Source organism: Staurois parvus, unplaced genomic scaffold (assembly GCF_062004578.1).
Source record: "Staurois parvus isolate SC_StPar_1 unplaced genomic scaffold, SC_StPar_1.0 ptg000572l, whole genome shotgun sequence".
In the NCBI taxonomy this organism is placed as follows: Eukaryota; Metazoa; Chordata; class Amphibia; order Anura; family Ranidae; genus Staurois; species Staurois parvus.
This window is the reverse complement of record NW_028318368.1, coordinates 5,684,886-5,703,220: the sequence shown is the minus strand read 5'-3', so window position 1 is coordinate 5,703,220 and position 18,335 is coordinate 5,684,886. Positions and strand designations below refer to the sequence as shown.

Here is an 18,335-nt window from a genome sequence, read left to right as displayed (position 1 = left end):
CAGTCAGGTGTCCGATACTTTAGGACCTATAATGTGTCAATCCAAAAATGTTTATGGACAGCAATGAGTAACGAAAGAATAGAGATATACCTTTGTTTGAAATATTTAGGACTGCTGTCTGCAACAGTAATATGGATGGAAGAGGGGGGTTAAAATACGCCTCTGTTTAGGGTTTCAGCATTAGCAGCCTGCTGCCTTCTCCCTTTCACCCAGAATGGGAAATACCAATGGCAGGTACCTTATATCCTTACATGCCACTAATGGTCACTGTACAGTATGTCGGTGGCTGTTTTTGTTCTTACACAGTGTGCATCAGCTGTTCCATGACTCGGAGACACAGTATCTTCTGATTGTATCTCCAATCAGAAGATGAGGTGAGTACAATGTGCACATTTCATAGAAATGGGATATCTGCAGTATTTATGCAGTATGGGCAGCACAGTGGCTAAATGGTTAGCACTTCTGCCTGGCAGTACTAGGGTCGTTGGTTCGAATCCCAGCCACGGCACCACCTGCCTGGAGTTTGCATGTTCTTCCTGTGCCTGCATGGGTTTCCTTCCACACTCCAAAGATATGCTGGTAGGTTAATTGACTCCAATCTAAATTGTCCCTAGTATGTGTATGTATGAATGTGAGTTAGGGACCTTAGATTGTACACCCCTTGAGGGTTAGGGACTGATGTGAATGTACAATATATAAGTAAAGGCGGTGTGTAAATTGACAGCGCTATATAAGTACCTTAAATAAATATTCAGTGTGAAAAAATTATCAAAATCTAATTACAATGGCTGCAAAAGTTTTATTGAAGCACTTACAGAGAAAGTGCGTCACTTTAGAAAAAAGAAAAGGGAAGGAGTGAGGGGTACCCCATAAACATAGCTGTGTGTAGGAGCCCTTGGTGTGCAGCCCACTACCTGATACAGTCACAAATGTTTGTGCATATGCCCACACTCTTCTATGTCAGGGTGACTGATGACACAGTCTACTCTAAGCAGCAACTATGGCGTTCCCATTCCTTCATGAAAACTTTTTTCCTGGTTCTGACTTGTTCAGATATGACATTCAAACGTATTCTCAGAAAGAGCTGTTTCAGTTGCAGCAAGTACATGCAGAGTTACTTTATGTAATCTGTTAGACACAAATAAAAGTTTAGGCTAGGTTCCCTCCTAAGCGTTTTATGGTGCATTTTGCACTACAGCCCAATCAACATGATTTCCCTATAGGTGAAGTTCACATCTCCGCAATTTCAACCGATGCAATTGAGGGTCGGAGACTTTTTAAACTGCAAAACAGTGCATTTTGCTTCAGTAGACTTCAATGGATATTCTGCAGAAATGCATGTAGTGTGTTTTTTAAGTGTTTGACCTGCCCAGCAACAAGCTGGCAATACCCTCTATAAAAACACAAAATGCATCAAAAAGGTGTGTGCAAAAATGCAAAACACACTGCAAAAAGCACTGCAGAAACGGATAAAACGCAAACTGCATAGGTGTGTACCTAGCCTTAGTAGAGTTCTTCTTTTATTCTTATTTGTTAACATCTAAATGACTCTCATACTGCCACAATGATAGTTTGTCTTTGTAAAGGGGTTGATCTTGGAATTCTCTAATTGTGAGAACCTTTAAGGAGAGAAGGTGGACAGTAATTATACATAGAGCCTGGGGGATGGAGAGAGAAAACAGGACCAGCATCCCAATCTCACATTTCAAGCATCATTTAACACTCTTCCTTTCTAACTCTCTTTTATGTGTTTTAGTTTTTAGCCATTTCTGAATGTAGCAAGGAAAAGCACGGAAGTTGTTGAGAAAGTGATTTACAGACGGGGAAATGCAACACTACCTTTAAAATATCTTAGAATGTTACTATGCCAACCAGAACAATATGCTCATCACACGTCAAATAGTTTCTGGAAAAAAAGATCCATATATGTATAAAGGGTTTTAAGCTTCAGCTCATGTTAGCTTAGATTTCACATTGCTAGATACATATAGAGGGGGATTTACTAAAACTGGAGAGTGCAAAATCTGTTGCAGCTCTGCAGGGAAACCAATCAGCTTGCAGGTTTTCTTGTCAAAGTTAACATTAGATACTGACTGGCTACCATGCACAGCTGTACCACATTCTGATTGTACCAGTTTTAGTAAATCTCCCCCATATTTGTCTCAATTTCAGTTTCAAACATAATTATACAATTACAGTAAAAAAAATACATGAGACATGAACTGAGACACTTTGTTAGGCTACGTTCACACTAGCGTTGTGTGCAGACGGCAGAGAGGCATTTGGGAAGCGTTTTTACCGCTTCCGAAATGCCTCTGGCAATTCTGCACACTGCAGCACATGGTGCTGTTCTAACGGGAGCGTTAGCGTCGCAGCAAAACGGACGCCTCTGGTCGAGTCAGGAGGCATTGAAGCCTCCTACTCTAGTCTATGGTGCCGCTCTGCAAACGCCGGCCGGCATTCGCGATGCGTTTGCGGAGCGGTAACACCATTCAAACTTCATTATAGGCATTTGTGGGGCGTTTTTAACGCTCAGCAAATGCCTAGCAACCGCCGCTAAACTGCGCATGCGGTGTTTGCGGAGCGTTAAAAAACGCTCCGCAAATGCCGGACCAGCGCTTGCCAAATGTTATAGGAGCGTTTGGCAAGGATTGGTAAAACAGTCAAGTGTGAACGAGCCCTTAATATACTGTCTTTAAAGAGAAACTCCACTTTCATTGAGAAAAGAATCTTCCCCTCTGGGTGATCTATGTACATTGCAAGGATTTCAACACACTTTGTTGCAGATTCCTACTTTTCGTTATTCTGAAGAAGTAGCTGTTTGTTTGTGTCCATATGCAGAGCGAATCTGTATAGGAGTGGCTGTATAATTATCAATCAGTTGATACACCTGCAGAGCTCCAATGAGGAAATTGGCAAAGTCTGCATCCCATTAGACATGATTCCTTTGGGAATACCTCACCAAGTGTTGCAGGGGATGCTCAAAATCTGATTTGTATGTTAGTGCAGACTTCTGGGAAAATCAGTGAGCCAATCACACAAGCAGGAAATGACATTTTAAAATTTTTTAAATAATATTCAATTACATTATGACTTGTGTTGCAATTTTATACACTATATTATTATTTTTTGCTATTTTTTTTCACAAAAGTGGAGTTACCCTTTAAATGTCATGTCATGTTTACAAAGCAAGTCTGTCATCAGGTTCTACTTAATTATATTTTGCAGCACTGCACTTGCCTAATGCATTACTATATATAGGAAGCCAATGATCAGTTTTACTCTGCTTATGCTGGACTGTCAATGTGTATGTACAGTATGAACCAAACATAACTTTGTTATGGTCTCAGAAGCTTGTGCAGAGCAGGACAGGGCTGTGATCGATTCTAATTTCATAGAAATATCCTACCTCATTTCCTTTCTGCTTTAAAATACTGATTTCTGTTCACCTATAATCTACACATCACCATGTCCTCCAACTCTTTACAAGCATAAGCCTTTTAAAGCCTAACTCTAGCCAAATTATTTTGGGTTACAGTGACAAACAGTTACAATTTATTCCAGGATTCTATTTCTGTCTGTGACCCAATTAGGGAGATTTTTCTTCACTTCCTTTTTCACTTCTCTTAGATTGTAAACTCCAAGGAGCAGGGCCCTCCTAACCCTCTTGTATTGAATTGAATTGTTGCTGTATTGTCTCCCTTTATATTGTAAAGTGCTGAGCAAACTGTTGGTGCTAAATAAATATAATAATAATAATAATAACTTCCTACACCTGTGATGTCAGTACAAAAATTGCAGGGTACAGGAATTGCCAGGACTGGGGGTCTTTATTGATCACAGATTTAACAATAGCATGAATTGCCAATCTGCAGCTAAAAAGGCTAGCAGAATCAATTGGGAGATGAATCAATAATTCTTCCCCTTTGAGAGATACTGGTTAGGTCTCATCTTGAAAATGCAGTTCAGTTTTGGTCACCAATTCACAAAAAAGATGTCCTTAAAGCGGTAGTAAACCGCAACCTTTTTTAAAAGAAAAAACCCCTGTAAGACAAAGGCATAATGGGCTAGTATGCATCGCATACTAGCCCATTATGTGAAACTTACCTTAAAACGAAGTGCTGTCACCGCTGACAGGGCTTCCACCTTCATCTTCCGGGTTCATCTTCCTTCTTCCGGGTTCACTGACTCCGGCGGTTTGAATGGCCGAGCAGCGATGATGTCACTCCCGCACATGCACAGGAGTAACTTTTACGGCACACAGCTCTAAAGGAACAGCACGTGCATGCCGATCATTCAGAGCGCATGAGCCGGTGCTCTACAGAGGTAAATATCTCCTAAACGCTGCACGTTTAGGAGATATTTACAGTACCTACAGGTAAGCTACCACTTTAAAATGAACAGTGTTCAGAGAACAAGAAAAATATAAATGGAAATGGAGGACCTTGATTATGAAGAATGATTACAATTATTCACTCTGGAGAAGAGGTGCTTAAAGTGTATGTTACCCTAAATATTGTTTTTTCATTGTGTGTTACATTGAACATTGTACAGTATATTGTACTGTATTGGGTAGTTTGTTCAGTCATCACACCCCCTGGCCAATCACAGGCTTCCTCTGACACACGCCCCCTCCCAATCACAGCCTACCTCTTGAACACGCCCCCTGCATCTTGCCTGAGGCTGAATAAGCTATAGAATACAGGCACACTGTGTGTCTGCACAGCATCCTGTAACCCAGCCCCCCACTATCAGGATGCTAACCTGACAGAACTATGTAAAAAAGGTAAGAAAGATAATTTCTGAAACCAAGAAAAATCAGTTATGGTGCCTGCATAGTTATAGCTGGATTAGAAGGTGTCTATAGCATTGTATGTTCACAACTACTTTGAGGGGTGGTATGATCACAATGTACAAATATATCAAAAGTAATTATATTGACCATAGTAGTTTGTTTAAAGTTCCTTAAGAAGACCACAATTTAACACTGGATAAAAAGAGGTTACATTTTAAACTGCAAAAGGGGTTCTTTTCTGTTAAAGCATTGAAATGTGGAACTCCTATTCCCCAGGAAGTGGTATCAGGGCAGAGTGTTGATAAATTCAAAAACTTTAGTATATCTTCCTTAGTAAGCATATTATGCAGGGTTATGGGAATTCTTAAATGTCGATAGGAGTTGAACCAGGGATTATCTGATCGCCAATATAGGGTCAGAAAGGAACATATACAAAGATTGAACTACATAGGCCTGTGTGTTTTCTCAGCCTTATAAACTATGTAACTATTTGAAAAGGACTGGAAGGAGCGACAGCAATAAAAGATCAAACAAAAATCTTCCCTACTCTACTAAAAATGGATTACTGTTGTTCTGGATGTGCTATTCAAAAACAAAATAACACATTTTGGTTGAAGTTGGGCTTTACCTATTAAGATACTTATAGCAACATGTGAATTTACAGCAAGTGCTTCTCCAGCCAGAAAACTTTCAGTCAACAAGATGGTGCTGTACCACAGTCAGCTACAAATAACCAAAGGGAGCATGTGTGTGTGTGTGTAGGTTAATTACGTAGATAGGTAGGTTCAATGATGGCTGCTAGGCCTGGTGGTCTGTTGCTTCTCTCTTGAGTTGTGTGCAGAATAAACAGGAAATAAACATTAAAAAAAAATAGCAACCCACTTAAAGGGTATACTTACAAGTCAAAGACTAAGTAATGGAACCCTTCTTCAGATATGCTGTCATGGAGTCGGACTGTAGAGAAAAAGAACAAAACAGAATAATAATTTTAATGACTGTAACTAAATTTCCTTTAAAGTGATAGACACATACTGTTTAATATACATTATCTCTTCTATTTCTGTATGTGGATGATGGCACTTATTTTAATGAAGAAAAAAAATCTAAGTACCGTTTTCCTAATTGATATACAGATGTCACATGACCCAGCTCTTTCCCTGCCTGTCTGCAGGAAAACAGTGGCAGGAGGAGCTTCTAGTCCTCTGCTGCTGGTCACATGTTCAAAATAAAAAAACAGCCTTTGGGATACTGAGTAAATAATTAATATCAATAAACTGTTTTAAATTGTCATACAAATTTATATTTGAAATCAAATCTTTATTATTTTTTGTCAATAACATGGTGTGGACAGATTTCTGTTGGTCACAGGCTGTGCCACACCCCTTAAGCCTGTGTCTTAAAATAACAGGGAGGTGATTTCTTCATCATTCAACATGTAATACAGTCATGGCCGAAATTGTTGGCACCCTTGATATTTCTCCAGGAAATCATGTATTTCTCACGAAACGTATTGCATTAACACATGTTTTGCTATACACATGTTTATTCCCTTTGTGTGTATTGGGACAAAACAAAAAAAGGGAGGAAAGAAAGCAAATTCGACATAATGTCACACAAACCTCCAAAAATGGGCTGGACAAAAGTATTGGCACCCTTTCACAACTGCGGATAAATAAGAATGTTACAAGCATGTGATGCTCCTGTAAACTCACCTGGGGCAAGTAACAGGTGTGGGCAATATAGAAATCACACCTGAAAGCAGATAAAAAGGAGAGACGTTCACTTAACCTTTGCATTGTGTGTCTGTCTGTGCCACACTAAGCATGGACAACAGAAAGAGGAGACGAGAACTGTCTGAGGACCTGAGAACCAAAATTGTGGCAAAATATCAACAATCTCAAGGTTACAAGTCCATCTCCAGAGAACTAGATTTGCCTTTGTCCACAGTGCGCAACATTATCAAGAAGTTTGCAACCCATGGCACTGTAGCTAATCTCCCTGGTCGTGGACGGATGAGGAAAATTGATGAAAGATTGCAACGCAGAATAGTCCGGATGGTGGATAAGCAGCCCCAAACATGTTCCAAAGACATTCAAGCTGTCCTGCAGGCTCAGGGAGCATCAGTGTCAGCGCGAACTATCCGTCGACATTTAAATGAAATGAAACGCTATGGCAGGAGACCCAGGAGGACCCCACTGCTGACACAGAGACATAAAAAAGCAAGACTACAGTTTGCCAAAATGTACTTGAGTAAGCCAAAAGCCTTCTGGGAAAACGTCTTGTGGACAGATGAGACCAAGATAGAGCTTTTCGGTAAAGCACATCATTCTACTGTTTACCGAAAACGGAATGAGGCCTACAAAGAACAAAACACAGTACCTACGGTAAAATATGGTGGAGGTTCAATGATGTTTTGGGGTTGTTTTGCTGCCTCTGGCACTGGGTGCCTTGACTGTGTGCAAGGCATCATGAAATCTGAGGATTACCAAAGGATTTTGGGTCGCACTGTAGGGCCCAGTGTCAGAAAGCTGGGTTTGCGTCCAAGATCCTGGGTCTTCCAGCAGGACAATGACCCCAAACATACGTCAAAAAGCACTCAGAAATGGATGGCAAAGAAGCGCTGGAGAGTTCTGAAGTGGCCAGCAATGAGCCCAGATCTAAATCCCATTGAACACCTGTGGAGAGATCTTAAAATTGCTGTTGGGAAAAGGTGTCCTTCCAATAAGAGAGACCTGGAGCTGTTTGCAAAGGAAGAGTGGTCCAAAATTCCGGGTGAGAGGTGTCAGAAGCTTATTGATGGTTATAGGAAGCGACTGATTTCAGTTATGTTTTCCAAAGGGTGTGCAACCAAATATTAAGTTAAGGGTGCCAATACTTTTGTCCAGCCCATTTTTGGGGTTTTGTGTGACATTATGTCATATTTGCTTTTCTGCCTCTGTTTTATATTTGTTCCAATACATACAAAGGGAATAAACATGTGTATAGCAAAACATGTGTTAATGCAATACCTTTTTTGTGTGAAATACTTGATTTTCAGGAAAAATATCAAGGGTGCCAACAATTTCGGCCATGACTGTATATCATTTTGTTTAGCTAGTTAGTGAGCATGGAGGAGGAGGGAGGGAGTTGGCTTTCATTTGCCACTGTGTATATGCCCGTATGTGTGACTCTATAGTCACATGGGCTGCTCAGATGTTATAGGAAGGAAATGCTCAGTATAGAAAATCACTGAAAAATGAGCATGTGCAGTAGCTGACAACACTGCTCTGCAAAATCCTCACCCACACTGGGGACATGATAAAAAGTGGGAAGCTAGAGAACAGCAGGATCAACCGGGTTTTTTGCAGAATACAGAAAACAAATCTCACTGTGACAGCGACCATGTCACATTAAAAAGTATTTCCACATTTGCAGTCAAACTTGAGAAAACACCACTATATGTTTGTATTGTGTTCCCATTCACACAGCGTACCTACATTTTAAAAAAATATATATTTATTACCTTTTAGATGTTTCTCAGGTGAAGTGAAATTGCACATATTCACTAAGCTATGGGGAAGATTCCCTTGCTAAGTGAACAGTCTATTTGTCTTTAGTAAATCAATCCTATTGCTTCATTCAGCTTGTGGCAATCAAAGCTGATTCCCATCCTGAGAGGAAGTGAGGGGAGTGCCCCCGGGGAATCCCCCCACACAATAGGAGTAGGTAGTAGCAGTGTGGTTCATTCAATACCTGCTAATTCTTACAAGTGCTGCCAGTCACTATACAGAAATGTCTAAGACTACATTCATACCTAAGAGTCACGTTTCCAAGTGTTTTTGAGCATTTTTTGGAGCAGAATTGCACATTTTGCAGCTTTTGTCAGGAGTTTTTCAACTAGGCGTTTGGAGTGCTGCTGTGAAAATGGCAGAGACGAGCAACAAAACGCTTGAAAAAACAAAGTGTTTATGCTGCGCTTTTCAGGCATTTCCACTGAAATCTTTAGGGATAAAAATGCTCAATTCTGCCAGAAAAGTAGCTCATGTACTTTTCTGAGTGACAGGCTTTTTGCTACAGGTGCCAGAATGCTCAGATGTGAACAAGGGCTACTGAAAACAATATGCTTTTGCTTGTTGAACATTTTTGAGCTTCGAGCTACAAGCTACAAAAAGCTCAAGTGTGAACGGGGCCTGAAAGGGAGTTAGTTTGCCTTGTGACCACCATGCACGATGGTAATATTACCATATGTAGCCCAACAAGCCAAAACAGTACTGGTCACCAATTGGCATGCAAAAAGGCATTGGAGTCCTCTTTCTTTTTGAAGGGACTTATAAATTGTGAATAAGGCACTGTCTGAAGTTTACCTTTTTTTATTCAGTACTCAAGTTAAGTTGCCATATAAGTAATTAAAGTGACCACAGTAATAATCCTTAGCACAATAACAATTCTACTGTGAGAAATAAAAGCAGTGCAGTGGCTAAATGGTTAGCACTTCCGCCTGGCAGTAATAGGGTTGATGGTTTGAATCCCAGCCACGGAACCACCTGCCTGGAGTTTGCGTGTTCTCCCTGTTCCTGTGTGTGTTTCCTCCAGGTACTCTGGCTTCCTTCCACACTCCATGGACATACTGGTAGGGTAATTGGATCCTGTTTAATCACTTCAACTCCAGACACTTTCACCCCTTCCTGTCCAGGCCAGCTTTCAGTGCTATCACACTTTGAATGACAATTGTGCAGTCATGCAACACTGTACCCATATGAATATTTTAGCATTTTTCGAGACAGATAAAACTTTATTTTGGTGGTATTTTTTCACCAATGGGATTTTTATTTTTTTTTGCTATATAAATGAAAAAGTCCAAAAATTTTGAAAAAAAGTGTTTTTCTTATAAAATTTTGCAAATAAATAATATTTCATCATAAATCTTGGCCAAAATTTATTCAGTTATCTTTTTAGCAAAAGAAAAGTAACCCAACTTAGTTTATAACCAAAAATTATAATTTAAAAAAAAATTATTTTTTTATAATATTATTTATGTTTTTTTTTTTACATACTGTCACCCCATGGTGACACTGTACTACTTGTGGGGGGTGATGAAGATTGTTTTTTTTTTTTACACTGATTGCTTTTTACCCATAAAGGCTGTAAAAGCAATAATTTCTTGCAGACATTGAGAAATACTGTGTGAGCTGTGATTGGTCACAGCTTGTCACATGGTACAAGGCTGTTGTGAATAGCCTTGTACCATGTGACCTCTGTGATCATTCACAGATTTCACACGTAGTAAGCAATGATGTCAGAAGTGACATCTTGCTTACTACTCTGCATGTGATCACTGATTGGCCAATCAGTGATCACATGATCGGGACCTCGCACAGAGGTCCCGTACGATGATCGGTGTTCCACTGTGTCCAGAGGACACAGCGGGCACCGGATCATGGTGCTGCGCGCTCCCAAGCAGGGATGGGGAGGTCGTTTATAAATGGCTACCCACCCTTGCACTGCCACCGTCCGGCCGTTTATATACAACGGCTGGACGGGAAGTTGTTAAATTGTCCCTAGTATGTATGAATGTAAGTTATGGACCTTAGATTGAACACCCCTTGAGGGTTAGGGACTGATGTGAATGTACAATATATATGTAAAGCACTGCATAAATTGATGTTGCTATATAAGTAACTGAAATAAATAATACAGCAAAAAAGAACACAACTGTTGGGTCAACTTGCTCTGAAATGTGTTGGAGAGAAAAGCACAAGATGGAAACAAAGTATTTCATCTCAGAAGGAACTCTGTAACCCCCTGATATCTTACTATCAGAGCAGGCCATTACTGGCTTATCACACTTTAACCAATGATAAAGTAACTTCCAAAGGTGAGAAGGAGATCAATTTACAACTAAAGTCCAAGTAAACAAATTCACTTCAAAGTAAATGCCTGCTCCTTCCAAGAAAAAAAATTACAGTTCCTAAGTGCCTCTTTCACTGATGACTGTTTGCTGGTGGACAGGAGACAGACTGTTCTAAAAGAATGAAATTCAACCAGTCCTTCCAGCTACATGCAAGGTGAACACATTTTAGCTCTACTAAGAATCTTAGTGACAAAGTCTGCCCACTTTTTACTTTCTTCCTGTTACTTATCAGTTTTGCAAACCCAGTTTGAAAAATAAAGACAACCCTTGAAAAGATCCAGGCAAAGATCCTGTGCCTGCGTGGGTTTCCTCCGGGTACTCTTGTTTCCTCCCACAATCCAAAGACATGCTGGTAGGTGAATTGGTTCCTGTCTAAATTGGCCCTAGTATGTGAATGTAAGTTAGAGACCTTAGAATGTACCCCCCTTGAGGGTTAGGGACTGATGTTAATGTACAATATATATGTAAAGTGCTGCGTAAATTGATGGCACTATATAAGTACCTGAAATAAATAAAATAATCCTTGGTTGCTTTATTATACAAGAATGTTAAATGACAACGTATTTCTTTCTGCTAGTCTGTGAATGTTACTGTGAATCAAACATTTGAGAGGCATTTAAAACATAAATCCACTTTTTATAGATCATGCACTTCCAATGTAAAGTTTAAAAAAACTGAAAGAGACAGGATGTTACATTTAGAAGCTGGAAGCCTGGCACAGTATAATTGGGTGAAGAACCTTTTGTACCAACAATTTCCCTGTAAACAATGCCTCCACCACAAAATATGACCTAGTCCTAACACATCAGCACATTCTCTCCATAAAGTCTTAAAATAATACCTTAAACTGAACCCTTAATCTACCACATCTAACTAACCCTTCAATGTAGTCCCCAAGACCGTCCATTTACTTGTTTGTGGTATTGCTTACTGCCCTCTGAACAGCGATCCCATTTCCAGAGGATGGTATAGCAGCACTTGTTTTTTTTTTTTAAACTTTTACTTTTAAATTGCCAAATGGCAATTTTACATTGCAAAGCCACACCGCAACTTTGAGCAGATCACATCTAATATTGTGGCCTCATCCAACTCAATGGTAATGTTTGACAGGCGGTGCCACCTGTTAAACTCTGTACCCTGAGTTATGAATGCTGCGGCTGTGGCTTGTGTACAGGCCTGTCTGGCTATATTGTTACAATTCAGGTGGGTGGCAAAACCGCAGCAAAGCCACCTGTTTTATATCCTCCCCCCAGCTGCCCGTCTGAAAGAGCCCCTAACATTATCACCCTAAAAATCAGGCAGTACAGTGGCTAAATGGTTAGCACTTCTGCCTGGCAGCATTAGGTAGTTGGTTCGAACCCCAACCAAGGTACCACCTGCCTGGAGTTTGTATGTTCTCCCTGTGCCTGTGTGGGTTTCCTCTGGGTACTCTGGTTTCCTCCCACACTCCAAAGACATGCTGCTTGGTTAATTGGCTCCTGTGTAATTTGGCCCTAGTATGTGAGTTAGAAACCTTAGACCATACACCCCTGAAGGGTTAGGGACTGATGTGAATGTAATATATATATATATGTATGTAAAGTGCTGTGTAAATTGATGGCACTATATAAGTATCATCAAAATAAATAATAAAATGTGTATGCTGGTCTGCATAAATCCTCACTTGCCATACTGGCATTAGGAGAAGTTTTGCCATGGAGTAACAGTCCTGTGATGAGAAATGTCAGCAATAAAATAGTGGTGTCAAAAAGTCACAAACAAATTTAGAAGGTGCAATTAAATCCTACGGGAAGTGCAAAGAATTCTTCCAAGTATGCCTTGTGATAAAAATGAAATGGAATGGTTCTGCCGCTATTTATACTGTGTTGATACATTTAGGGGAGCTACAGTCCTAAAACAATCTTTTCTTATAGGTATCAATCTATCCATACACAGTACTGGCATGCAGTTTAACCACTTGCCCTCCAGAGGATTTACCCCCCTTTCCTGACCAGGCCATTTTTTGCATTATGTCTCTGCGTTATTTTAACTGACAATTGCGCGGTCATGCAACGCTGCACCCAAATGAAATTTACGTCCTTTTTTTTCCCACGAATTGAGCTTTCTTTTGGTGGTATTTGATCGCTTGTATGCTTTTTATTTTTTTGCGCTTTAAAATACCGACAATTTTGAGAAAAAAACAATATTTCTGACTTTTTGCTATTAAACATGTCCAGTAAAAAGAATTAAACAATCAAATTTCATCATAAATTTATACCAACATGTATTCTGCTACATGTCTTTGCTAAAAAAAAAATCCCCAATACGTGTAAATTAATTGGTTTACATGACAATTATAGCGTTTACAAATGGTGGTATATAGACTGGAATTTAGTTTTTTTACTAGTAATGGCTGTGATCAGCAACTTCTTGCAGGACTGCGGCGAGCATTCTGACATTGAGGGGAACTGACTTGGTGTCAATGACATTCCCAGTGACACCTATACAGTGATCAGTGCTAAAAAAAAAGCATTGACACTATACTAATGGCACTGGGCAGGAAGGGGTTAACATGTGGTTATGTCAGTGTGCTTCACTGAAATCACACTGATCTGGATGGCTGTGCTGTGCACAGCTATCCAGAGCAGTGTGCCCGAGCTGACAGGGAGAAGGACTGTTAGTAAACAACACAGACCTCCTCCCTGTCGGAGATCTTCAAAAATCACCGGGCGTAGGCGAGTAATTACCGTCCGGGACCCGGTGATTGACAGCCACGGCTCGTGCCCCCCCTACCCGGAGATGCAAAATCCCGTATACAGTGGGGATTGAAAGTTTGGGCACCCCAGCTAAAAATGTGTATTAATGTGCATAAAGAAGCCAAGGAAAGATGGAAAAATCTCCAAAAGGCATCAAATTACAGATTAGACATTCTTATAATATGTCAACAAAAGTTAGATTTTATTTCCATCATTTACATTTTCAAAATAACAGAAAACAAAAAAATGGCGCCTGCAAAAGATTGGGCACCCTGCAGAATTTATAGCATGCACTGCCCCCTTTGCCAAGCTGAGACCTGCCAGTGTCATGGATTGTTCTCAATCATCGTCTGGGAAGACCAGGTGATGTCAATCTCAAAGGTTTTAAATGCCCAGACTCATCTGACCTTGCCCCAACAATCAGCACCATGGGTTCTTCTAAGCAGTTGTCTAGAAAACTGAAACTGAAAATAGTTGACGCTCACAAAGCTGGAGAAGGCTATAAGAAGATAGCAAAGCGTTTTCAGATGTCAATATCCTCTGTTCGGAATGTAATTAAGAAATGGCAGTCATCAGGAACAGTGGAAGTTAAAGCAAGATCTGGAAGACCAAGAAAAATATCAGACAGAACAGCTCGCAGGATTGTGAAAAAAACAATTCAAAACCCACGTTTGACTGCACGATCCCTCCAGAAAGATCTGGCAGACACTGGAGTTGTGGTACACTATTCCACTATAAAGAGATACTTGTACAAATATGGTCTTCATGGAAGAGTCATCAGAAGAAAACCTCTTCTACGTCCTCACCACAAAAATCATCGTTTGAACTTTGAAAATGAACATATAGACAAGCCTGATGCATTTTGGAAACAAGTTCTGTGGACCGATGAGGTTAAAATGGAACTTTTTGGCCGGAATGAGCAAAGGTACGTTTGGAGAAGAAGGGGCACAGAATTTAATGAAAAGAACCTCTGTCCAACTGTTAAGCATGGGGTTGGATCAATCATGCTTTGGGGTTGTGTTGCAGCCAGTGGCACAGGGAACATCTCACGAGTAGAAGGAAAAATGGATTCAATAAAATTTCAGCAAATTTTGGATGGTAACTTGATGACATCTGTGAAAAAGCTGAAGTTAAAGAGAGGATGGCTTCTACAAATGGATAATGATCCTAAACACACCTCGAAATCCACATCAAGAGGCGTAAACTGAAGGTTTTTCCATGGCCTTCACAATCTCCTGACCTCAACATAATTGAAAATCTATGGATAGACCTTAAAAGAGCAGTGCGTGACAGACAGCCCAGAAATCTCAAAGCACTGGAAGACTTTTGTAAGGAAGAATGGGAAAAGATACCTCAAACAAGAATTGAAAGACTCTTGGCTGGCTACAAAAAGCGTTTACAAGCTGTGATACTTGCCAAAGGGGGCAGTACAAGATATTAACTCTGCAGGGTGCCCAAACTTTTGCAGACGCCATTTTTTTGTTTTCTGTTATTTTGAAAGTGTAAATGATGGAAATAAAATCTAACTTTTGTTGACATATTATAAGAATGTCTAATCTGTAATTTGATGCCTTTTGGAGATTTTTCCATCTTTCCTTGGCTTCTTTATGCACATTAATACAAATTTTTAGCTGGGGTGCCCAAACTTTCGATCCCCACTGTATATACGTGATTTTGCCCTCCTGTGCTGCCCTGTAGCAGTATTTCTGCTATAGGGCGGACGGGAAGCAGTGAAAGAAAAACGAAGCACATCATAAAGTTTAGTAATCCCTAACAATGAACTTCTCTTATTTGCTCCTTTTCGTTGTTTCATTATTTCTGTTCCCTTGCTTTCTTTGGTCCTTTTGTTTATCTTTGACTTATCAGTTAGCATTTGCATAGGCATCTCTATAGGTACAACCCTGTCTAACCCCCCCCCCCCTCCCCCGTGTTTAGAACTGGAGAGAGTGATTATTATTATTGTTATTATGATACAAGATTTACACCAACAGTTTGTACGGTACTTTACAACATATAGGGCGACAATACAGTTACAGTACATTTAAGGCCTCATGCACAAAAGACGTTTTAAAAATGCTCCTCTTCTTGGCAGCAGTGTTTTGGTAGAAAAGAATGCCTGATGCTTGTAAAAATGGGTTTTTACAAGCTGTCACGGCCCATGGTCGCCGCCACCAACAGGCGACAATCGCCTGTTGCGCTTGTTACTGGGTCGGGTTAATTACGCAACTAACCCACTACTGCCACCACCACTTTTGTCGGAGACTGGGAAACTCCCGTTATCAAATATACACTATAATGATTGAAATATTGATCTATATAGCACGGCCCGCGGACCTACTATACAGAGATATAACAAACAGTAGCGTCTCTTCAAAGGCAGGGATTCGTGAATTGCAAGTAAGCGCTTAGAAACAGTTTAACACTTTCAGAAAGAAAGATTTATTACTAAAAGCGTCAGACAGATGCAATAAAAATATTTACAAGGAGATGTCACAAAAATATATATATATGTATATAAAGACACAGCAAGGAGATAATTAGGAAGAAGATTACAGGGTTAAGTTACTTGCCCATATGCCTGGGTTTGCAAATCCAAGATGCAGAGCAGAAAGGTTCTTTAGTCTCCTTTTGTTACGATGTTGCTGGGAGATCTCTGTGTGTGTGTCTGTGTGTGTGTGTGTGACAAGCTCTAACTCTCTTGAAAATCCCTCTCAAGGGGAGGGGGGGGGCTCTGACTACACGTTTTGGGAGTGGTCATTGGGGAACTCTAAACTAAACTACCAGCTTCATATCCCATGATATGAACCATACAGTTGACCTGAGGAATGTGCATTTACTCTGGTCAGTTTGATAATGTGTGGGCTTACACCGTTTTGGGTGACAAAAGTTACACTTTAGTAGATGGCCTTCTCCACTCTCATGTCTTCCTGGTTGTTCCACGCCATCTGCCAGGAGATAACGTTTGCCTCTCAGGAAGGGAAGAGGGTAGGAATGAGGCTGAGGAATGATCCAGGAATACCTCAAATAACAGAAGGAACAAGAAAAAGAAGAACTCCGCTTCCACTCTGATGAGCAGGTTTGCTACACAAGCATCTAGGTGTGTTTACAAGCGTCAGGCATTTTTTTAGATGTTAATTTCATTGACACGCTTTTTCTGCTAAAATGCTGCTGCTCCTGGATGCACTGGTCCTGGGTTTTTTCCTGCCTGCAAATGCCCCTGCCACTAAAAGATTCCAAAAGTCTATGTGTGCATGAACACATCATATGACATGGAGGGGCATTTCCAAGCAGTAAAAAAAAAAAAATGCCTGCTACCCCTAAATGTGGCTGCAAAAACGCCTTGTGTGCATGAAGCCTCAAAACAAACTCCCTTAGCATCCAAAGACCCCCCAATCCTTGTCCTCAGGCCTCTATATATACCTCCTCTTTTTCAGTTAATAACCTTGCATGGTTTCCAAAACCTATCTTTATGCTGATGACACTCAAATCTATCAATCTGCTCCTCAGCTCTCCCTTTCAGTCTCCTTGCACTTCAGAAATGTACTAATGGACATATTGGTATAAATGTCATACCACTTCCTAAAATGTAATCTTTTGAAAATTAACTCATCTCATTTCCTCATCCCCTCCCACTCTTTTCCATCAAGATCAATAGCATAACTATTGGCACATTTCCTTGTACTAGGTAGCCAGGCAGTGGCCTACGAAATAAACCGAAATGAAATTCTGGCGGCCCAACACCCCAAGGGAGCCGGCACTTGCTGCTTTAGTGAAAGTGGGAGCTTAGTGGGAGAGGAAATCTCCTCCTCTGCTCTGGACTTCTCAGTCTGAGCACGTGCTGTATGTGTTATGTTGTGAGTGTGTGTGATGGCGGGTGCTTATACTGGGTAGGTTAGGGGGTTTTCTGTACTGAGGCATCTGTACTGGGGAATGGGGGGGTAGGGGTAGGATGTGTGTCTGTACTGGGTGCGGTGGTTTGTACTGGAGGGGCTCATCTGTGCTGGGGGAATCGATATGTGCTGGGGACAGCTTGTCTGTGCTGAGAGGGGGTCAGTCTGTGCTGGGGTGTAGTCTGTGCTTGGGGGGTAGTCTGTGCTTGGGGGGTCAGACTTTGCTTGGGGGCGGATTCAGATTCAGAGTGTACGTTTAGGTTCGTAATCAAAATCTACAGTTGAAACTCGAAAAATTAGAATATCGTGCAAAAGTTCATTTATTTCAGTAATGCAACTTAAAAGGTGAAACTAATATATGAGATAGACTCATTACATGCAAAGCAAGATAGTTCAAGCCTTGATTTGTCATAATTGTGATGATTATGGCTTACAGCTCATGAAAACCCCAAATCCACAATCTCAGAAAATTAGAATATTACATGCAATCAATAAAACAAGGATTGTACATAGAACAATATCGGACCTCTGAAAAGTATAAGCATGCATATGTACTCAGTACTTGGTTTGGGCCCCTTTTGCAGCAATTACTGCCTCAATGCCGCGTGGCATGGAAGCTATCAGCCTGTGGCACTGCTGAGGTGTTATGGAAGACCAGGATGCTTCAATAGCGGCCTTCGGCTCTTCTGCATTGTTCGGTCTCATATCTCTCATCTTTCTCTTGGCAATGCCCCATAGATTCTCTATGGGGTTCAGGTCAGGCGAGTTGGCTGGCCAATCAAGCACAGTAATCCCACGGTCATTGAACCAGGTTTTGGTGCTTTTGGCAGTGTGGGCAGGAGCCAAGTCCTGCTGGAAAAAGAAGTCAGCATCCCCATAAAGCTCGTCTGTGGAAGGAAGCATGAAGTGCTCCAAAATCTCCTGGTAGACGGCTGCGTTGACCCTGGACTTAATGAAGCACAGTGGACCAACACCAGCAGATGAAATGGCTCCCCAAATCAACACAGACTGTGGAAACTTCACAC

At 40.8% G+C, this 18,335-nt stretch overlaps 1 protein-coding gene across 14 annotated transcripts in view; it reads right to left on the bottom strand.

Moving 5' to 3' along the window:
- CAMK2D (calcium/calmodulin dependent protein kinase II delta) overlaps positions 1-18,335 on the bottom strand; it is a 319,896-nt gene that overhangs the window by 150,423 nt on the left and 151,138 nt on the right. For all 14 annotated transcript variants that reach the window (XM_089691803.1, XM_089691799.1, XM_089691802.1 and 11 more), the window contains exon 4: positions 5,695-5,749. In XM_089691803.1, coding sequence (XP_089547929.1) covers positions 5,695-5,749 — 55 coding nt within the window. The remainder of the gene's footprint in view (positions 1-5,694; positions 5,750-18,335) is intronic.